General features: G+C 51.1%; 3 protein-coding genes across 4 annotated transcripts in view; 2 read left to right on the top strand and 1 right to left on the bottom strand.

Annotated features, from left to right (window-relative positions):
- Positions 1–16,757, top strand: part of LOC104051697 (ovotransferrin) — a 34,113-nt gene that overhangs the window by 16,843 nt on the left and 513 nt on the right. The gene's annotated exons all lie outside the window — the stretch shown is intronic.
- On the top strand, positions 1,987–10,787 carry SRPRB (SRP receptor subunit beta). Its single transcript, XM_064457113.1, has 7 exons — positions 1,987–2,135; positions 2,281–2,375; positions 2,925–3,002; positions 4,574–4,656; positions 5,075–5,211; positions 6,110–6,164; positions 8,582–10,787. Exons 1-7 carry the CDS (start codon positions 2,024–2,026, stop codon positions 8,796–8,798), a joined length of 777 nt encoding a protein of 258 aa, XP_064313183.1. The 5' UTR covers positions 1,987–2,023; the 3' UTR covers positions 8,799–10,787.
- Positions 13,788–16,757, bottom strand: part of SLCO2A1 (solute carrier organic anion transporter family member 2A1) — a 29,302-nt gene continuing 26,332 nt past the window's right edge. For both annotated transcript variants that reach the window (XM_064457105.1, XM_064457104.1), the window contains 5 exons: positions 15,641–15,800; positions 15,102–15,271; positions 14,868–14,932; positions 14,595–14,715; positions 13,788–14,465 (listed from right to left, as the gene is read on the bottom strand). In XM_064457105.1, coding sequence (XP_064313175.1) covers positions 14,345–14,465; positions 14,595–14,715; positions 14,868–14,932; positions 15,102–15,271; positions 15,641–15,800 — 637 coding nt within the window. In that variant the 3' untranslated portion in view covers positions 13,788–14,344. The remainder of the gene's footprint in view (positions 14,466–14,594; positions 14,716–14,867; positions 14,933–15,101; positions 15,272–15,640; positions 15,801–16,757) is intronic.

Genomic DNA, 16,757 nt, shown 5'->3' on the forward strand with positions numbered 1-16,757 from the left:
ATGACCAGCCGCCAACTGGATTTGACTCCATTCACCACCACTCTCTGGGCTCGGCCGTCCAGCCAGTTTTTAACCCAGCACAGAGTGCACTTGTCCAAGCCATGAGCAGCCAGATTCTCCAGGAGAACGCTGTGGGAGACAGTGTCAAAGGCCTTACTAAAGTCCAAGTAGTCAATGTCCACAGAAGGCTGACGGCTCCTCTTCATCATCGCTAGTAACCTTTGTTTCTGCGCAGACTCAGTTATCCCTTGACTTTTGTCCAAACTGCAAAGTCAGGTTTAGCTGGTTCTTGAAACAAGTTTCTGTCCTTATCAAGAAGTTGTCCTCTGGTGGTGGATTCCGGGCCTCCTTGCTAATCATTTTACACAGTGGCCAGACAAGCGTTCTGCAACAATTAACTTTCAGCTGGATAAGCGTTCAGCAACAGAACAGTTAGCCTTTGGTTTTGCATCCTAAAAGCCCCTTCCCCCTTTCGCTTTGGTAGCCTGTCCAATGTGCTTCTGACCTGAAAACAAACACGTAGGTGGGCAGCCTGACTCTGATCCATGGTGAAAATAAAAAGGTCTGCTGAGGCTCTCTGCTTCAAAGGAACAGAGTCTAGGGTAAGCCAGCAGGTCTCAACTCTCTTGTAAAGGCAGGCATGGAAGAGCTGATGAGGGCAGAAAGATGCCAAGATCTTCTGGCTTTGAGGGAATTAATATTTTGATGGGCTTACAGTGATGGTTTTTGGATGCACATGGTATGTGTTGTGATAAATCCACTGGCCTGACTGAAGATCACCTTGGAAGACAGAAATGTAGAGTGTGATGGGAAGCAATGAAATTTAGTTCCTTATGTTTACGCAGGATGAAGTATACCAGACAGATGGCTTTTTAAACTTGTTCTTAAAAACTAGACGAGAAAAAGATGCAGTGCCTCTAAGAGCCTGCTTCTACAACTAAATATGGCTAGAGTTAGAAAACTCACCCCATAGGGTGAGTCTCATGCCCCCCGTCCATCTTGGTGTCTTCTCTTCTGAGCTCACTATCATTAATGGATGTCTTACTTTAACAGGGCACCCAAAACCAGACGCAGCACCTAGATGTGGCCTAACATCTTGAGATGTTTGAGTCTCAAACCAAGGACTTGGTGCTGGGCAGAGGGAGTGGGCAATCAATTTTCGTGGACGAAAAGCTGGACATGAGCTGGCAATGTGCGCTCGCAGCCCAGAAAGCCAACCATATCCTGGGCTGCATCAAAAGCAGCGTGGCCAGCAGGGCAAGGGAGGTGATTCTGCCCCTCTACTCCACTCTGGTGAGACTCCACCAGGGGTGCTGTGTCCAGCTCTGGAGCCCTCAGCACAGGAAGGACATGAACCTGTTGGAGCGGGTCCAGAGGAGGCTACAAAAATGATCCAAGGGCTGGAGCAGCTCTCCTATGATGACAGGCTGAGAGAATGGGGGTTGTTCAGCCTGGAGAAGAGAAGGCTGCGGGGGACTATAAGAAAGATGGGGACAATCTTTTTAGCAAGGCCTGTTGTGACAGGACAAGGGGGAACGGTTTTGAACTAAAGGAGGGTAGATTTAGACTTGATATAAGGAAGACGTTTTTTACAATGAGGGTGGTGAAGCACTGGAAGGGGTTCCCCAGAGAGGCTGTGGAGGCCCCATCCCTAGAGAGAATCAAGCTCAGGCTGGGCGGGGCTCTGAGCAACCTGATCTAGTTGAAGGTGTCCCTGCTCACTGCAGCGGGCTTGGACTAGGTGGCCTCTGACGGTCCCTTCCAACCCAAAGCATTCTGTGAATCACCGCCACGGCTCTCTGCAGACACCCACCACCCCCAACGTCTTGCCCTGCAGTAACCCCCCTCTCCCCTCCAGGGCCGGTCCGAGCCGCCCCTTCCTCTTCCTCCTCCTCCTCCTCTGCAGTCGAGGGGCGGGAGGACTACACCTCCCGGCAGCCCTTGCGCGCGCCACCCGCCCTCCCGGCAGGCCGCCGCGCCGGAAGCGGAAGCGGAGAAAGGGCGACGTGTGCGGGCGGGCAGCATGGCGGGGCGGCTGGAGCCGCACCTGGAGGCGCTGCGGCGGGAGCTGCGAGCGCCCGACCCCACCGTGCTCTCCGTCCTCTTGGCGCTGCTCGTCGTCGCCGTCACGCTCCGTGAGTTGCGGCCTGCGGGGGAACACCCGCTCCTCGCCCCCCGGTGGCGGCCCGCGGGCCTGCCCCGGAGCGCCGGGCCGCAGTGGCTGAGCGGCCGCCGGTGCCGCCCGCTGCGGGCTCAGGCGCTCCCTCCTCTCTCCCGCAGTGGTCTGGAGGTTCGTGCAGGGCAGGAGGAGCAGTCGGAAGGCGGTGCTGCTGCTGGGCCTCTGCGACGCGGGGAAGACGCTGCTTTTCGCGCGGGTGAGTGGGGAGCGGGGGAGGGGGGCGGAGAAGGGAGCCCCAGGCGGGGTAACCGGGGGGAAGGCTCGGGGGGACCGCGAAGGGAGCCACATGCCGGGGAACTGGTGGGGGGAGCGGCGGTGAAGGGAGCCCCAGGTAGGGGAGGGGTGGGGGACTCGAGGAGGCTGTGAAGGCAACTCCATGTGGGGAAAGGGGCGGGGGGGGGGCTCGGGCGGGTCGCGAAGGGAGCCCCAGGTGGGGGAACTGTCCGCCCTGGCGTCCTGTCCTACGGAGGTAGAGCTGCCCCAAAGGATTTGCAGACACACTCTCTTCCTTCTTGTTTTAGCGATGTGGAGATTCAATATATAAATAGATTTTTTTTTTTCTTAATGAGAGTTTTTTAAAGTCTTGGGTGGGGGAAGAACCCTGAAGTTGTTTCATGCATGTAAATTGAAAACAGATATCTGAATTCTGTTACCCCTTAGATTATTTCACTTTCTGAGCAGATGATATGTGATGCCCGTGTACCTCCAGCCTTCTTTTCCTGAAAATTACTTTTTTTCCCCACAGCTGTTGACTGGCAAATACCGGGATACCCAGACCTCGATAACTGACAGCTCTGCAGTTTATAGAGTCAGCAATGACAAGGTGAGTGGGCAGGTTTTCAGCTGTAACTCGTGCGTGGTTGCTTCAGCCAGCTGCTCTTGTTTTTCTGCTCCCTGTGCTAAACCTGTCTTGATGGTTTTCGTGCTTTCCAGCTTGAAATCAGTCCCCAGTTTGGTCTGAGCATAGGGTAGGATTTTTCTAGGCAATGCACCCTGAGGAAGTAGGAAAATACTGGAAAGTATTAGGTACTCCTCGTCCGCACAGGTTCTTTTTCTATTTGCTTGTCAAATTGAAAGGCGGGTAGTATGTGGGGTTTTTTTTTCTACAGAAAGGAAAAGGAGCTGCGTTTACAAGTGGGGTAAAACACAGCACTGTGGGGACAGAGGTGTGGTTTGGAACAGGAGGGAGATTTGTGAGGGAACATGATTCTATCGTGTTTATTCGCTGGGCAGTAATTTCTGTGTCTCCCCCAAAAATCTGAATTTAAAAGCTTTACCAGGCTTAAAAAGAGTCTCCAGCTGAACTTCATGTGGTCTCAAAAAGGGGTTTGGTTACTGTCAGGTCCTGGGCTGCCATGGACCTAGTTATTTTCAGTTTGTGGCGCTCTCTCATTTCAGAGGAGTTTCTTTCTCATGCTGGGTACGCATGTGGCAGTGAAAGCAGCAAGCTGGCAGCACATTACACACTAGTGAATTGTAAAAGTAGAGGATGTTTCTGTGCCTTCTTTATGGCAATCTTCAGTAACAGCAATGATAATAATAATCTTAGTAAAGGGAAATGCAGGGCTTTCTATATTTGTGTCTCTAAGATTGAGCAGACAGGAGGTATATGGAGGGGGAGAGGTGCTGGAATGCCACAATGTGGGGTACAGCTTTTTTTAAATTGTAGGCAAGGTTTCTACTAAAATCCAAGAGCAGTGAGTAGATAGGGTCTTGTGTCGTGTTCTCTGCCCTCCTGAGAACAACAAGGACTATCTTGAGAATGGAGATGTGGCTTTACAAAAAGTCTTGTAAGGGCATTTTTCTGTTATTTCCAGCAAAGTTATGTGTATTTAGGTAGACTTGCAGTTGGGTAAATTCTGTGTGAATAGATTCAGAGACTGTGGGATTAGTATTTCGTATCAGGGGCTTGCAGGAAAGGAGTTGGTAGTTTTGCTTTGCAGAGGTCGTCTTGCTCTCAGGGGCAGTGTAAGTCTGCTGGTGTGCCAAGAGAAGTGACTGATGAAGCTCTGTCACCCTCACTGTGCCAGCAGTAGTTGTAGGGGGGGATACTCTGGATAAGAAATGGATTGAACATTCTCGTTTCTTTGTGGTCATGCTCTCTCCTCTCAGCTCTGGTGGGTGGTTTCCTGGTGTTGGCTCCCTCCTTACTGAGTCCTGGCCATGAATGTCATTCCTCAGCGTTTCTTTTCCCTGTCAGAATTGTTTGGGCTGGTGGAGAGGGTGCACCTTGGGGAGAGTTACCTGCTTCTGCCCTGTATGGGGTTTCACTCGCCTGCTGCTGCCCCAAGAGCAGGCTAACTGGAATCCACTCTCAGACTCATTTTCCCTGGTCTATGATCACAGGTACCCCTAGATTAAGTCTTGCTGATACCTTCTTGCTTCTGTTCCCAGAGTGCTAGCGTGACCTTAATCGACCTTCCAGGCCATGAGAGTTTGCGGCTTCAGTTCTTGGAGAGGTTCAAGGCTGCAGCCAGGTAACTTGGAGGAGAGGGCAGCTGATGGTTTGGACAGGGATCAACCAAATGATGGTGCTGAGGATGTTATGAGCTGGGCCAGATTCACTCTGTGTGGTGGTGCCCTGAGAGTCAGAGCTCTGCCATGGGGTAGCAGTGGTTAGTTATTCTGCTTTCCCACTTGCCTGTGTTGGTAGTGCATCAGGAGGCCAAGCAACTGCAGTGGGGAGGGATTAGGGGATGTGGTATATCCATGGGGCAGAGAGGGAAAGATTTCCTGCTGGGGCTGAATAGGGGGTGTATTTCAGTCAGCACATGCTCTTGGGTTGGATGAGATCAGTTGTGGAAACAAATGTATTAGCCCAGGCTGGAACACTTGTTAGGGGAAGATGGTTGCAGACCTTCAGGCCCAGCACATGTTCTTCCCTCTTTCCTCCAGAGCCATCGTGTTTGTGGTGGACAGTGTGGCCTTTCAGCGGGAGGTGAAGGATGTGGCGGAGTTCCTGTACCAGGTCCTGGTCGATAGCACTGTGCTCAAAAATGCACCTGCGCTGCTGATTGCTTGCAATAAGCAAGGTATTGTGCGCTGCCTTGTGGGCTGGACATTAGATTCAGTCCTTGAGTGATAGGTGTTCATGCTGTGGATGCTGAATTTCTTAGGAGTTGGGATTTCAGCAAAATAAAGGCTGGAACTCAGTTTTAAACTTGGACTAATCAGCAGGAACATTTCTAGCAGCAATTGGAATAATTCTTACGTCAGGTATGTCTAATGTAGCTTTGCAGACAAGCACCACTTGAGAGAGCTGCAGCTTTTTAGATGGGCTTAAGTAAGGCAGGTAACTTGCAGCTTGTGCAGAACTGTCTTCCTGAATCTGCAGGCAGCAGAAAACAGGATCAACTTGAGGGTAATGAACTATCTGCACACACTTGGTAGCTTCAATTTTCAAGTCAAACAGCCGTTTAACTGCCAAGATTATATGTTTTCTCTTGACTGGACTAGCAGGAACATCCAGTTACTGGAAAGGACTAGATTTTGAGGTCCCTATGACTTTTACAGTGAAGGTGTGGATCCCTGTATAACAATCTGAAGCTTTTGGGCAATGTCAGATTTGGTTTTCTTAGTTATTTCATGCACTACTTCAGGAGCTGCCTGGGGCCTTTGTGGCTCCATGTGACATACATTAAAAAGCGCAGTGTTGAGCTCTGTAACTCCAGGACAGGTAAGAGTGCCCAGCAAGAAGAAATTAATTCCTGACATGGTATGTATCAGACTTTGGGTTGCTCCCGTTCGTACCTCCAAACCCGAAGCTCCAGCATCCCTTGTCCTAGTGCAGCCATGTCCGTCTTTGTCCCAGTAACTCTGCTTATAGTGCACAGTATGAGCAGGCCTTACACTACCCTTAGGAGAAGGAACCATGTTCTGAATTCTGACATAAAACAAAAAAGCTGATTTCCTCTTCTTTTCTCTTTCTAGATGTCACAACAGCAAAATCGGCAAAACTTATTCAACAGCAGCTGGAGAAAGAGCTGTAAGTATGAAATTGGTTCTTAAACCCTCTGAGCTTATCTCTTTTCCTTTCTTTCTCTTACCTCAGTGCACAGTGAGCTGCCTTGAGCCACATCTAAGTTCACTGTAGAAGAAGAGCAGTCTGTTTTGTCTGTGTAGATGCAACCGGGATAATAGAAGTTTGTGCCTACTGCTTTTTTGCATGCTTTAGCAAGGAGCAGACAGTGTGTTGGCTCCTTGAAGCTGTGGGTTGGAGAAACAACATCCTAATCCTTTCCTAAAAGCGGCCATTCCTAGGCTAAGCAATACCACCCATGGCCCAGGGAGGTATCTGGGTCCTCTCTCAGGTACAGGCAGGGTTGGCTTCCAAATGTCAGACTTTCTGTGAGTGGTATGAAGATCTCAGTAACTCTACCCAGTTGTACTGGCACAGGTGTTTTTTTGCGGGGCTGCTCTGATGCAAAAGGGCTTGGCATGCAAAGCTTGAAAGCTGGGGAGAGATCATCTAGTTTCTGGATCTGCTAACAGGCATTGCAGGAGCCTGGTTGGGACCCCTTGTTGTCTCTGTATCCGCCCTAGAAAGGACATTAACCTGGGAGGACAAATGATGTATGATCTGCTGCTAACTTTAAGTTGTAAGAGGAAGTGGAAGGAGGAGAAGGTGGCTCGTATACTGTGCTATGTTGTAAGCTGCCAGCTGAATGAGCTGTAGAGTTGTTGGCTGGCAAGTCCATCTGGGGAGGGGGCAGGTAGAAGATGATATTTTTAAGCTATATTTAATCTCTGTGCATGAAGATTCCACCTTTGAGTTCCATAATTATAGTTGGGTCAGATCTGCTCCGGGAGAGACCTGTGCAGCTCTTGCGCTGTGGTGGACTTCTCCACCAGCATCTAGTAGAGATTTTGCTTCCCCACATGGGCTCAACTGGGTATTTTGCCTTCCTGTTGCCTGTGGGTCCTGTTTCTGGACTGCAGTTAGTGGCAAGGCAGTCTTCAGGGTAGGAGGAGCAGCGTAGCTCTTTGGTCTCCAAACAAATGTATGTTCATGGGATATGGCCATCTTGTTGCCAAGTGGTGGACTTGGCAGTGTTAGGTTTACAGTTGGACTCGATGATCTTAAGGTGGCTGCTTGCGATGACGGGGATAGGGAAGTCTCTCCTGAAGTGGATTCTATAATCTCTTTGGCCAGTAGACGGCAGCAGGGTTGTTATTGCTTGTGCCTCTCCCCGGCTGAATACCTGACCCTCTCGTTTTTAAGGGAGGAATTAGTTGCCACATATTCAAGCATTCCTTGGTTCTGATGTTGGGCATTTGGCAGTTATCTCTATGTAGAGCTGGATTTATGATGCAACAGAGATTTCTTGCAAGGTGATGTGTATGATCACTAACCATGGTCGCAGGAGCCAGACAGTGCTGCTTTAGTTGGATGTCCTTGTGTGGAGAACCCAGGGAAGCATCTGCTCTTATTCCTGAACTCTGATCTCTGGACAGTGTTGTTCTTTCCCTGTGCCCCATTAATTTAGCTCCATTCTGTGAATAAGGAGTAGCTGGGATTGACTGTGAGCAGGCACTGCCAGGCTACTCTGTCTCTGGAAGAAGTGCAGCAGTCCAGCAATGAGGGTCTCCTAGGCAGTCAAAGATCTGGGAGAGATTGCTGTTTGCATCTGTGTCTGGTGCAGCCTCTTGACTTCCCTAGCCTCGCTTTTTGGGACCTCAGAGGCAGTCAAATCTCAGTGCCTCTGTGTCTGTTGGGCTGATCCATCTCCTTGTGCTGCCTCTGCCTTGGATGCTTGGTGAGTGTGGGCAAGGAGGGCCATCCTTCAGCTCCACATGTGGCAAGGAGTTGAGATGCTGCAACAAGCTGAAGGGTGGGAGCAGGAGTGACATTGCAGCCTGGTCCTGGGGCAGGCATTGCTCATGGGAGCAGTGGGGAGACTCAACCCCCTCTCAGTCCCGAAAGGTATTTGGCATACTCAGGTGGCAGAGGAGTGACCCCCTGCATGATCCCTGATACCATGGCTGCCTCTCTTCCCCATTAACCCATTAAACTAGTACAGATCCTGAGTGCTGTGGGCTAAACCATATATAATGCCTGGTGACTGGTGTCTGCTATGGGATATTGGAGAAATTCAGATGAGGATGTTGTCACCTGACCCTTGTTGTTTATTACAGAACAAAACCTGTTTAAGCACCCTCTCCTTGGGTGGTCTCCTGTTTGTCTTGCTCTCTTGAGCTTCCCTGCAGTTGTGCCTTCTAGCGGGCATCTAAGAGAAGTGGCCAAAGTGCCTGCCTCTGCCTGTGCAGAGCCATGGCACCTTCTGTCTTTGGTGTAGCTGGCATCCTGCTGACAGAGCTGGGTCCAGAACATCTCAGCAGCCATGGTGTAGGTAATGTTCCCCTGGTTCACAGTTCCTGACTCTTTCCCTTCTCTGTCTGCAGCAACACCTTACGAGTGACCCATTCTGCAGCCCCTACCAGTCTGGATGGCTCAGCCACTGGGGGCCCTGCCCAGCTGGGGAAGAAGGGCAAGGACTTCGACTTCTCCCAGCTACCCATGAAGGTAGAATTTGTGGAGTGCAGTGCTCGGGGCAGTAAGGGAGAAGAAGGAGATGCTGACTTCAAGGGCCTTGAGAAATGGCTGGCCAAGGTTGCCTGAACAGAAGAGAGCATAGCTGGAGGGAGAGACTTGGGGAGGCTGGCGGGGGTAGGACACTTGGAGACTGAAAGGAAAAAGATGGCCTGAAGCACTCAAATCTCATCTTGCTGTAGAAGAAAATTCAGCTGGAAACCAGCATTGCAGTGTCTTCCTCCACTGTTCATGGGCTTGGAAGCAACATGACAATTGCTGGCATGATTTCCTCTGACTGTCTCTTCACACTGCAACATTTTTTTTCCTCTCCCCTCTTCCTTTGTCTTCCTCTGGGATGCTGACCCTTTGGAATTCTGTGTTTCCTTAATCTTTAGGCTTTTAATTTGGGAGTTGCAAATTAGGAAGGAGTGAACCGCCAGGTGAGTTTGAGATTGGAGTCTGCGTGTTGGTTCTGCCTTGGTTTAGCATTGCAATCCTGTTACCTCTTGGAGCTACTGATCACCTCCTGATTCTGACTTCTTTCCCTAGCCTCTCACTGCTTGGGAGCACTGTGCGCATCATCTGTGCTGCCCCAGCAAAGTGCACAAACTCTCTCTGTTGGGCAGTCATTGTGGAGAGTATAAAAACCTGTTTACCTCTGTTTCCCCTACCTTCTTGTTCTTCCAAACTGATGCAGTCTTGTTTCCGTGGGACTGGAGTGGTCTATTAGATGCCAAGACCAGGCTGGCTGATCTGCCTTCGTCACTGTGCACTGCCTGCATCCTTTGGTGCGTCTTTGCATGATTTCCACTGTTGGACAGTTCTTGGGAGCTTTTCCTTTAATGTAGGCCTATGTCCTGAAAGCTTGTTTCACTCTGCTTCTCCTTCCCATACTTCAGGCTCTTCTCCCACAGATATCTGTGCACGCTCTCCTATAACTCTGCCACTTGTAGGGTCTTAGCTTGAGACCTTGAGGCAGGCATTTTTTTTAGATTTATGCCTACATTTTACATGAGATCTGGCATGACAGGTGTTTACTGTGCAGTCCCCTTCTGTCTCCTGTGTGATCTCAACTGTTAATCTTGCAGGGAAGATCGAGGGGATGCCTGTTGCTGTAGCTGTCGCAGTGGCTGAGCAGGCTGCTGGAGGCTGGTAGTGTTGGAGGGCTCTGATTCAGTATGCTTCTGAACTTCTCAAAGGACGCTGCTTTCCTTCCTATGCTCTTGGCAGGGCCATGGGCTATCCAAAGGGAGATCTTCCGGCAGCATTGGTGTTGGTCAGGTGGGAGACAAGACCCTGGTTCTGTGCTGGACATTCAGCTTCCCCTTCCTGAACAGCCTTAAAACACAGTTGCCCTAGGCAGCAGCTTTGTGTAGCTTTGTGCTCTGATGGGGTGCCATTTCTGTGCAGCACCTATGTGAGGATGATTGCTCTCCAAGATGCTACACTGCAGATTGCGAGGTCCTATAGCATTGAATTTTTTCTTGCTTTTTTTTTTGTTGTTTCCCGTTTTGTTTTGGGGTAGGAGGGAGAGGCTGGCTTCTGGCAGACCTTTTCATTCCTTTGCAGGCTCCTTTCTGGTTTGATGTTTCCTGCATCACTCAACGGATCTGTTGTATTCTTTTTCCTTTCTGTCGGGGGCATTCTCTGCCTCCCTGTAGCATTGCCAGGTGTTAGTAGCATCAGGAAGAGCAAGGCTGCCTCTTGCAAAGACCTGGCTCATGATGGAGTTGGGCCTTGGATTTTCAGTCTTGTGAACACAGTGGCTCTTCTACTGTCCATGCAGGAGGTGAGGAGGGACATATTTAGGAAGTATGTTATATTCTTATATTTCCTGCAGCCAGAGCATTGCTGGAACATGCTTGCCATGCTTTGTACTCCCTTAGCTGGAGCTTCTTCCCAGGCTGCCTGCTTTGAATCTATAATGCTGAAGTGAGAATATTGCTATTTCTTTGGGTGGCTATTCTGCTTGCAAAGTCCTTGAAAAGCGAAGGCCAGGCACCAGCGTCTGCTGGGGTAAGGTAACATGAGGCCATAGTTGGTTTTAAGTTATTAAAAGTACTCCTTAAACAAAAATTTTTTGCCTAAATGTTTGTTCTGAAGTCTTGGTTTAGTCTGTCTGTATTGGCCCCTTCTTAGTGGTGTCAGATCTGCAGGGACTGGGACTTTGCTTTTGCTCAACACGATGCTGGAGATCAGGCTTCCTGCTTAGTTGCCAGGGCTGTGTTGTCAAAAACCAATGCCTCTTCCACACACAGTGCGTTTGGGTTGGTTTATTTTTTGGGGGGTGTGTATTTACTCCTTAGTCTGAATGTTAGGGACTTGATAATTGTAGTAAAAAACCCCAAACCACCAACCAAAAAAACTTTACAAAAAAGGCAATTTGCTCAAATGTACAGGAAAACTCAAGCCAGCTGCTGTGCACTGTGCATGGGTTTGTGGTTTAAGTCACAGACCACTGGCCCCGCTCTGTGGCAGAGGCGGCTATGGCACCCTGCAGCTTGATGAAGAAACCTCAGCTTTCCCTGTCTGAGCATGGCTCCAGAGCTCCAGGGCGGCTGTATGGCAGCGTAGCTGAGCTGGGGCTGAAGCAGGTGCTGCTCATGCTGGAAGATGGAGCATGCATTGGGCTGTTGCAGAGATGCATGTGTGTTTTGGGCTGCACTCCATGACCTGCCTGTTAAATATTTGTGGTGGTTTTTCCCCAGTGGCTGAGGGAAAAGGGCAGAACTGGAAACTCTGAATGTTGTTTTCTTTTTTCCACCCCACTCAGCCAGCTTTGTGCTTTTGTTTTTTGCTCTTATGTATAAACCTTGCTCCCAGCCTGTGGCTTTGCGCTGTCTGGGTAAGTTGCTCCTCAGGCTGTAGCTTGGCAGCCAGTGTGTTCAGATGGCTTTGGCAAGAGAGCAGGATGTGATAAACTCTGTCCCTTCTGCACCAGCTGCGTGACCCAGAGTCAGACACCCTGCTGCATTTGCACATCTGCAGAGATTGAGGCTTTCACTGTACTTTAAAGCCCTTTTGATCAATGTTTTTTGCTATGGATTGTGCTTTGCCAGCAAATTGTTCCCCTGGAAGGGAAAGGCACTTTCAGAGGAGATCAACAAGCCCAGTGAGATCCAGGATAGCAGAAACCACATGAAAGTGGAGGAGAGGTTGCTGAAAGGCAAAGAAAAGCAAAAATAGCATGATGCCTGAACATTAGCATCACTGTGGTGGTGACCTACAAGGCTCCCAAAACCAGGTGTTGCAACTGTCACCTTTCCTGTGCATAGAGCCATTGGCCTGCCCAAGCCACCTTGACACCTTTTGGGCCAGGAGCTTCTGTGTTGGCCCTGTTTGGGCCACCTTGTATGCTTCCACTGTCCAGCTTGATGTTACTCCTGATGGGATGAAGGCGGAGAAAGCGGACCTAAGGAAGGTCATGCAAGGTGGAGGGGGAATAAAAATAGCACAGACAGATCTCATTTTTTTGAAGACCTGCTGATCCAGAGCAAATCTAAGGCAGCTCCCCTCCTGTCCTCTTCCCTCCTCTCCTTTCCATTTACTCCCTCTGTGAGCATGGATGCAGCAGGGCTGTGGGCCAAAAGCACAGTGAAAAGTCATGCCTTGTCCTGCACAGCAACAGGACAAGGACAGTGGAGGCTGAATACATTTACCCAAGAAAGCTCCTCCACTCCCCTGCTGTACTTCCCCATCCTTTTAGTCTGCAGTGATGCTGAGGAGGGGATACAGCTGCAATGTAAAGGAGGAGGAAGGTGTGGTACCCCTGACTGGCCCATGCTCCTTGCCCATGGACCCAGGAGCCCCAACTCAGCTCAGCTCTTGGCCCTTCAGCCCCTTCCTGAGCTACACTGGAGGTGTAGCCTGTCTCCAGCTCAGCCATGGCTGTGTCTGCCTGGCCATGGATCCTGCTGATCCTTACCCACTGACTATCCAGCACCCTTTGCTATCTCTGCCCCAGGGATCATATTGCTGATCCTGACCAGCAGCATCTGCCACAGTCCTCTGCGGGTGGCAAACATGCTTCAGCAGCCACTCTTCCTCCAGGAGCTGTGGAAGAGATGTGACCTTTTCAGATCTAGTGCATTCATGTCAAGCCTTTTGCTCTTGGCTTTACCTTTTAGCAGTGTCAGTTCATTGAGTTGAACGGTGTGTCCTTTGCATGATGCCAGGCTCTTGATAAGCTTGTGAAGCAATTTCTGTGATACCAGTCAAGCAGTGCTCCCATGTCACCCTCTAACGGGTGACAGCATGCAGTCATCAGCAATGGGTGTGCCCCCAGATCCTGCCATCTAACACTTCTCTTCCCATTCTAGCAGGTTGCCTTCATCCTGCCAGAAATGGAAAGGTCCCAGGAAGCACTGTAGGGCAGGTGAAGTCCTGCCAGAGCGGATCAGGGAGGCCTTGGAGCTGTTGCACTCACTTCACATATGCCACAGACAGGGATATGTCCAGCACAACCCTGCCTACAGGTCCTACCTGCAGTCCTCTGCGAGCTGCCTGCAGTCTTCTGCCTCCATCCCCACACCCAAAGTGCACTGTACCCTGCCTGCAGCTTCCTGCCACCAGCCCCATGAACCCTGCCTGCAGCCATCTTTCCTGCAGCCCCCTGCCACAGCCCCCTGCCCATAGCACCATGCACCCTGCCTGCTGTGTGCTGAATTGTGCAGGTGCCTTTTGCAGGATGATTTAAGCAGGTTGCAGAGGGCTGCAGGTATGGGGCTATAGGGAGTGAGCTTGGGCATGGAGCTGCAGGAAGAGGGCTGGGGGCAGGGGGCTGCAGGTACTAGGTTGCCAGCATGGCACTGCAGGGAGGGTACAGCGGCCTGCAGGCATTGTGTTATGGGCTTGGGGCTGCCAGCAGGTTTCATGGGGCTGCAGGCAGGCTGTCAGCCAGCACAGCCTGCCCGTTCTGCACAGTCCCTCATCACCAGGGGAGCAGGTGCCCTGTCTGCTACCGTTTCATCACCTTTGCCAGCAAGGGATGCATTCAGCATCTGCCAGGATGCAACCCGCAGGCACCCCCACTGCCTTGCTAGTGGGGGAAAGCTCTTGGGGAGACCAGCAAAGCACCGCAGTTGGAAAAGTGAACTTTAATTTTTTTTTTTAAAAAAGAACCAAAATAACCCCCCAAAATGTTCTGTAATAAATCCCTAGTGATAACTTTTTACAAGTGTGCATTGTCCATGCTGACCTCTGTGAGGGATGTGAGCAGGGTTGGCAGCCCTCTCCCCTGCTCTTGTCCCAGCTGGGAGGGCATTACCCCTCTGGAATTGTCACACTGGAGCAGGGGGACCACTGCCCACAGCAGGCACATCTCTGGGTATAGAGGATGGGGCTGCGCTCCAGCTCCCATCTGCCTCCTGCTCCGGGTCAGAAGGGGAGGCGGGGGGGATGTCCCCCTCCCCAAAGCGATGGACAACGTAGAGCTGGAGAGCCTGGGAGAAGCTGGTCCCAGCATGGCGCAGGCAAGGAGCATCACTCGCCGGGAGCACAGCAGTGCCGTGGACAGCAGGAGAGGAGCTCAGCGCTGTTAAGGTGAAGTCACTCCCTTAGAAGGAAAAACAAACCCAAAAAAGACAAAAGTACTGGCAGTGGGTAACGGGATGCAGAGTCAGTCCTCGCTTGGGCTACACCAGCCCTGCTGCCTTCTCCTGCACATTGTACTCCTTGCTCCTCTTCACCTTCCAGCTGATGAGGGCAAGGAGGATGGTGCCCACCACCTTGTAGCCCACCTGCAGTCCCAGGTATCTGTTAGGAGAAGAGCAGGGAGATGCTGCGTCTGGAGGTGGCACCTCCAGCCAGCACAGGGCTGAGCTGGGGACCATCCTCATAGTCATCCCTGCTGGGGGAATGATGGGGGGGACACAGCAGGGATACCTGTTGCGGAGGAAATCGTTGTTGTAGTAGGCGCAGAACCGGCGCTGGGTGCACTGCTTCTGCCAGTAGATACAGGAGGAATCAATGAGGGCACCAAACATGGCTGGAGCTGGCAGCCAGGCTTTGGAGAAGAGAGGATGGAGTCAGGCTGCCTGCCCTGCCTGCATGGTTTGCCTGCTGTCCCCAAGGAGTTTCAGCGCCTCCCTGGGGCTCAAGCAAGCCTCTGAGCACCCTGCTGCCTTCCCCCAGCCTCATTCCCCCATGGACACTCACCCAGCAGCCTCATCAGTAAGAACTGGACTCCAATGGCAAACGACTTCTCATCCTGGTTTACCACCCTGCCCGGGAGAAGCCACAGGAGGTCAGAGTTGCTGTGGCAGCTCTGTATTTGGCCATTCATCTTGGCCTGGTTTCATGTTTAAGAGGTGCTGTTGATCCAAGTATGGGGAACCCAGCACATCATGCTTCCCCCAGTGCTTTGTGAGCCCCACCCTGCCCATTGCTCACCGTAAAACCATCATGTAGAGGGGGTTGTGGGACAGGCAGGCTACTAGGGCAGCAAAGGAGACGAGGAATATGGCAGGAAGAAGCATGTGGGAGCAGCTGAGAGGACAGGATCCTGTCTTGGCAGAGGACAGCCCCTTCCCAGCAGGGATCAGGGAACAGTTCTTGTAGATCTGTTGGGAATGGTTGGAAAAAAACAAATGTAAAACTCCCAAAGCCAAAAGCAGGATTTTTAGCGATGCACCAAACCATGTCATTTTGCAGAAGACTGATGAGAGCAGTAGCTCCAATTTTTAAGGCACAGCCATGGCGTCCTGCAAGGGGATGTGCTGCCATACCCATTTCTCTGCCAGATGCCCAGGGTGTTATAGCAGTTCTCCATTGCACCGTCTCAGGACTTCAGCTCCTCTGGTAGACCTCCCACCTCCCCATGTCTGCCATGTTACTGCATTTGTCAGGTTACCCCTACAGCATCGCTGCAGCCTCCACCACCACCAGCGAGCAAGGTGCACTCTGCTTTGCAAACCACTCATTTTACTCACCACTTGTTTGGGAGTGGAAGAATTAACAGTGCTGTTTGTGCAGCCAGCGAAGCAGGGGGAGATGTACTCCACACTGTTTTCTCCACACACTGGGTGAAAGATGTGCTCAGAGCACTGGCACCCACTCGGTGTCTTAACCTGCTGCTGGGAACTCAATGTACTGCCAAAAAGAAGCAGAAAAAATTTTTAAAAAATTAAGAAATAGGACTGGAGGAAGAAAAATCCCTCTTACTAGTTAACTAGTTTCCCCATTCCTATTTGCGCTGGGACACTGCCAGCAGCAGGCTGGCCTTCTGCCAGGCCCTGATCCCCTGCAGGTACCTCTGCAAGCATACAGTGAACTTAGCAGTGATCGTGTTATGTCTGCAAACAAGTACTTGCACACTTCCCTCCCCCCCCAGCCCTGGCTGAAAACTAATCAGCCAAAAGCCTGGAGAAATTTATCTGGGCTCCATCCAGACCGGCACAAACAGATGTGTGACTAGCCCAAGCTGGAAATACCATGCAGACAGAAACTGGAAGCAGGCTCTTTTCCAAACAAGCCTAACAGCAGTGTGAAAGTCAGGAGAACAAACCAGTCCTGTCTTGCCTTACTACCTAAGGGAGTTCAGCAGCTGGAGTGGCGTGGTCTGTCTCCTGCAGGAAGCTGGCACCAGGGACCTGCCCTTGGACAGAGTGGGATGAGGCAGAGCTCATGTTCACCCATCATGAGGTCCACAGCTACCTGGGGAACCAGGCAAAAGGCCCTTATGCACTGCTTTTCCAAGGGAGGAGGCTTCCAAAGTAATATAAGGCAACTGCCTCCTTTTGCATGCAAGTCCCTCCAGGAGCTCACTCTTACATCAGCAAAGTCCATCAGGACTGGTGTGTCACAGGGGAGCTGAGATGGGGAATCACCCTGACACTGGCGGCAGGAGGTGAACGTTGTGAGGCCAAGGTGCCCTCCAAAATTTAGCACTTGCAGCACTGCATCTTGAGCTGAGCATGTCCTCACATTTGAAACCTTGGTCTCACACAGAAAGCTTGAGATGCCAGTGCTTCTACATGCGCCTCAATTCGTGGTGCATGCCATGCAGATCTCAGAGCAAAATATAAATGTCACCCATACACAACTTTG

This window comes from Phalacrocorax carbo, chromosome 7 (genome assembly GCF_963921805.1).
Source record: "Phalacrocorax carbo chromosome 7, bPhaCar2.1, whole genome shotgun sequence".
NCBI classification, from domain to species: domain Eukaryota; kingdom Metazoa; phylum Chordata; class Aves; order Suliformes; family Phalacrocoracidae; genus Phalacrocorax; species Phalacrocorax carbo.

Excerpts from the sequence above, each read along its gene's own strand:
- SRPRB (XM_064457113.1), top strand. The coding sequence starts at position 2,024 with ATGGCGGGGCGGCTGGAGCCGCACCTGGAGGCGCTGCGGCGGGAGCTG. Across the intron at positions 3,003-4,573 it reads ATAGAGTCAGCAATGACAAG|AGTGCTAGCGTGACCTTAAT; the intron begins GTGAGTGGGCAG and ends TTCTGTTCCCAG. Across the intron at positions 4,657-5,074 it reads AGGTTCAAGGCTGCAGCCAG|AGCCATCGTGTTTGTGGTGG; the intron begins GTAACTTGGAGG and ends TCTTTCCTCCAG.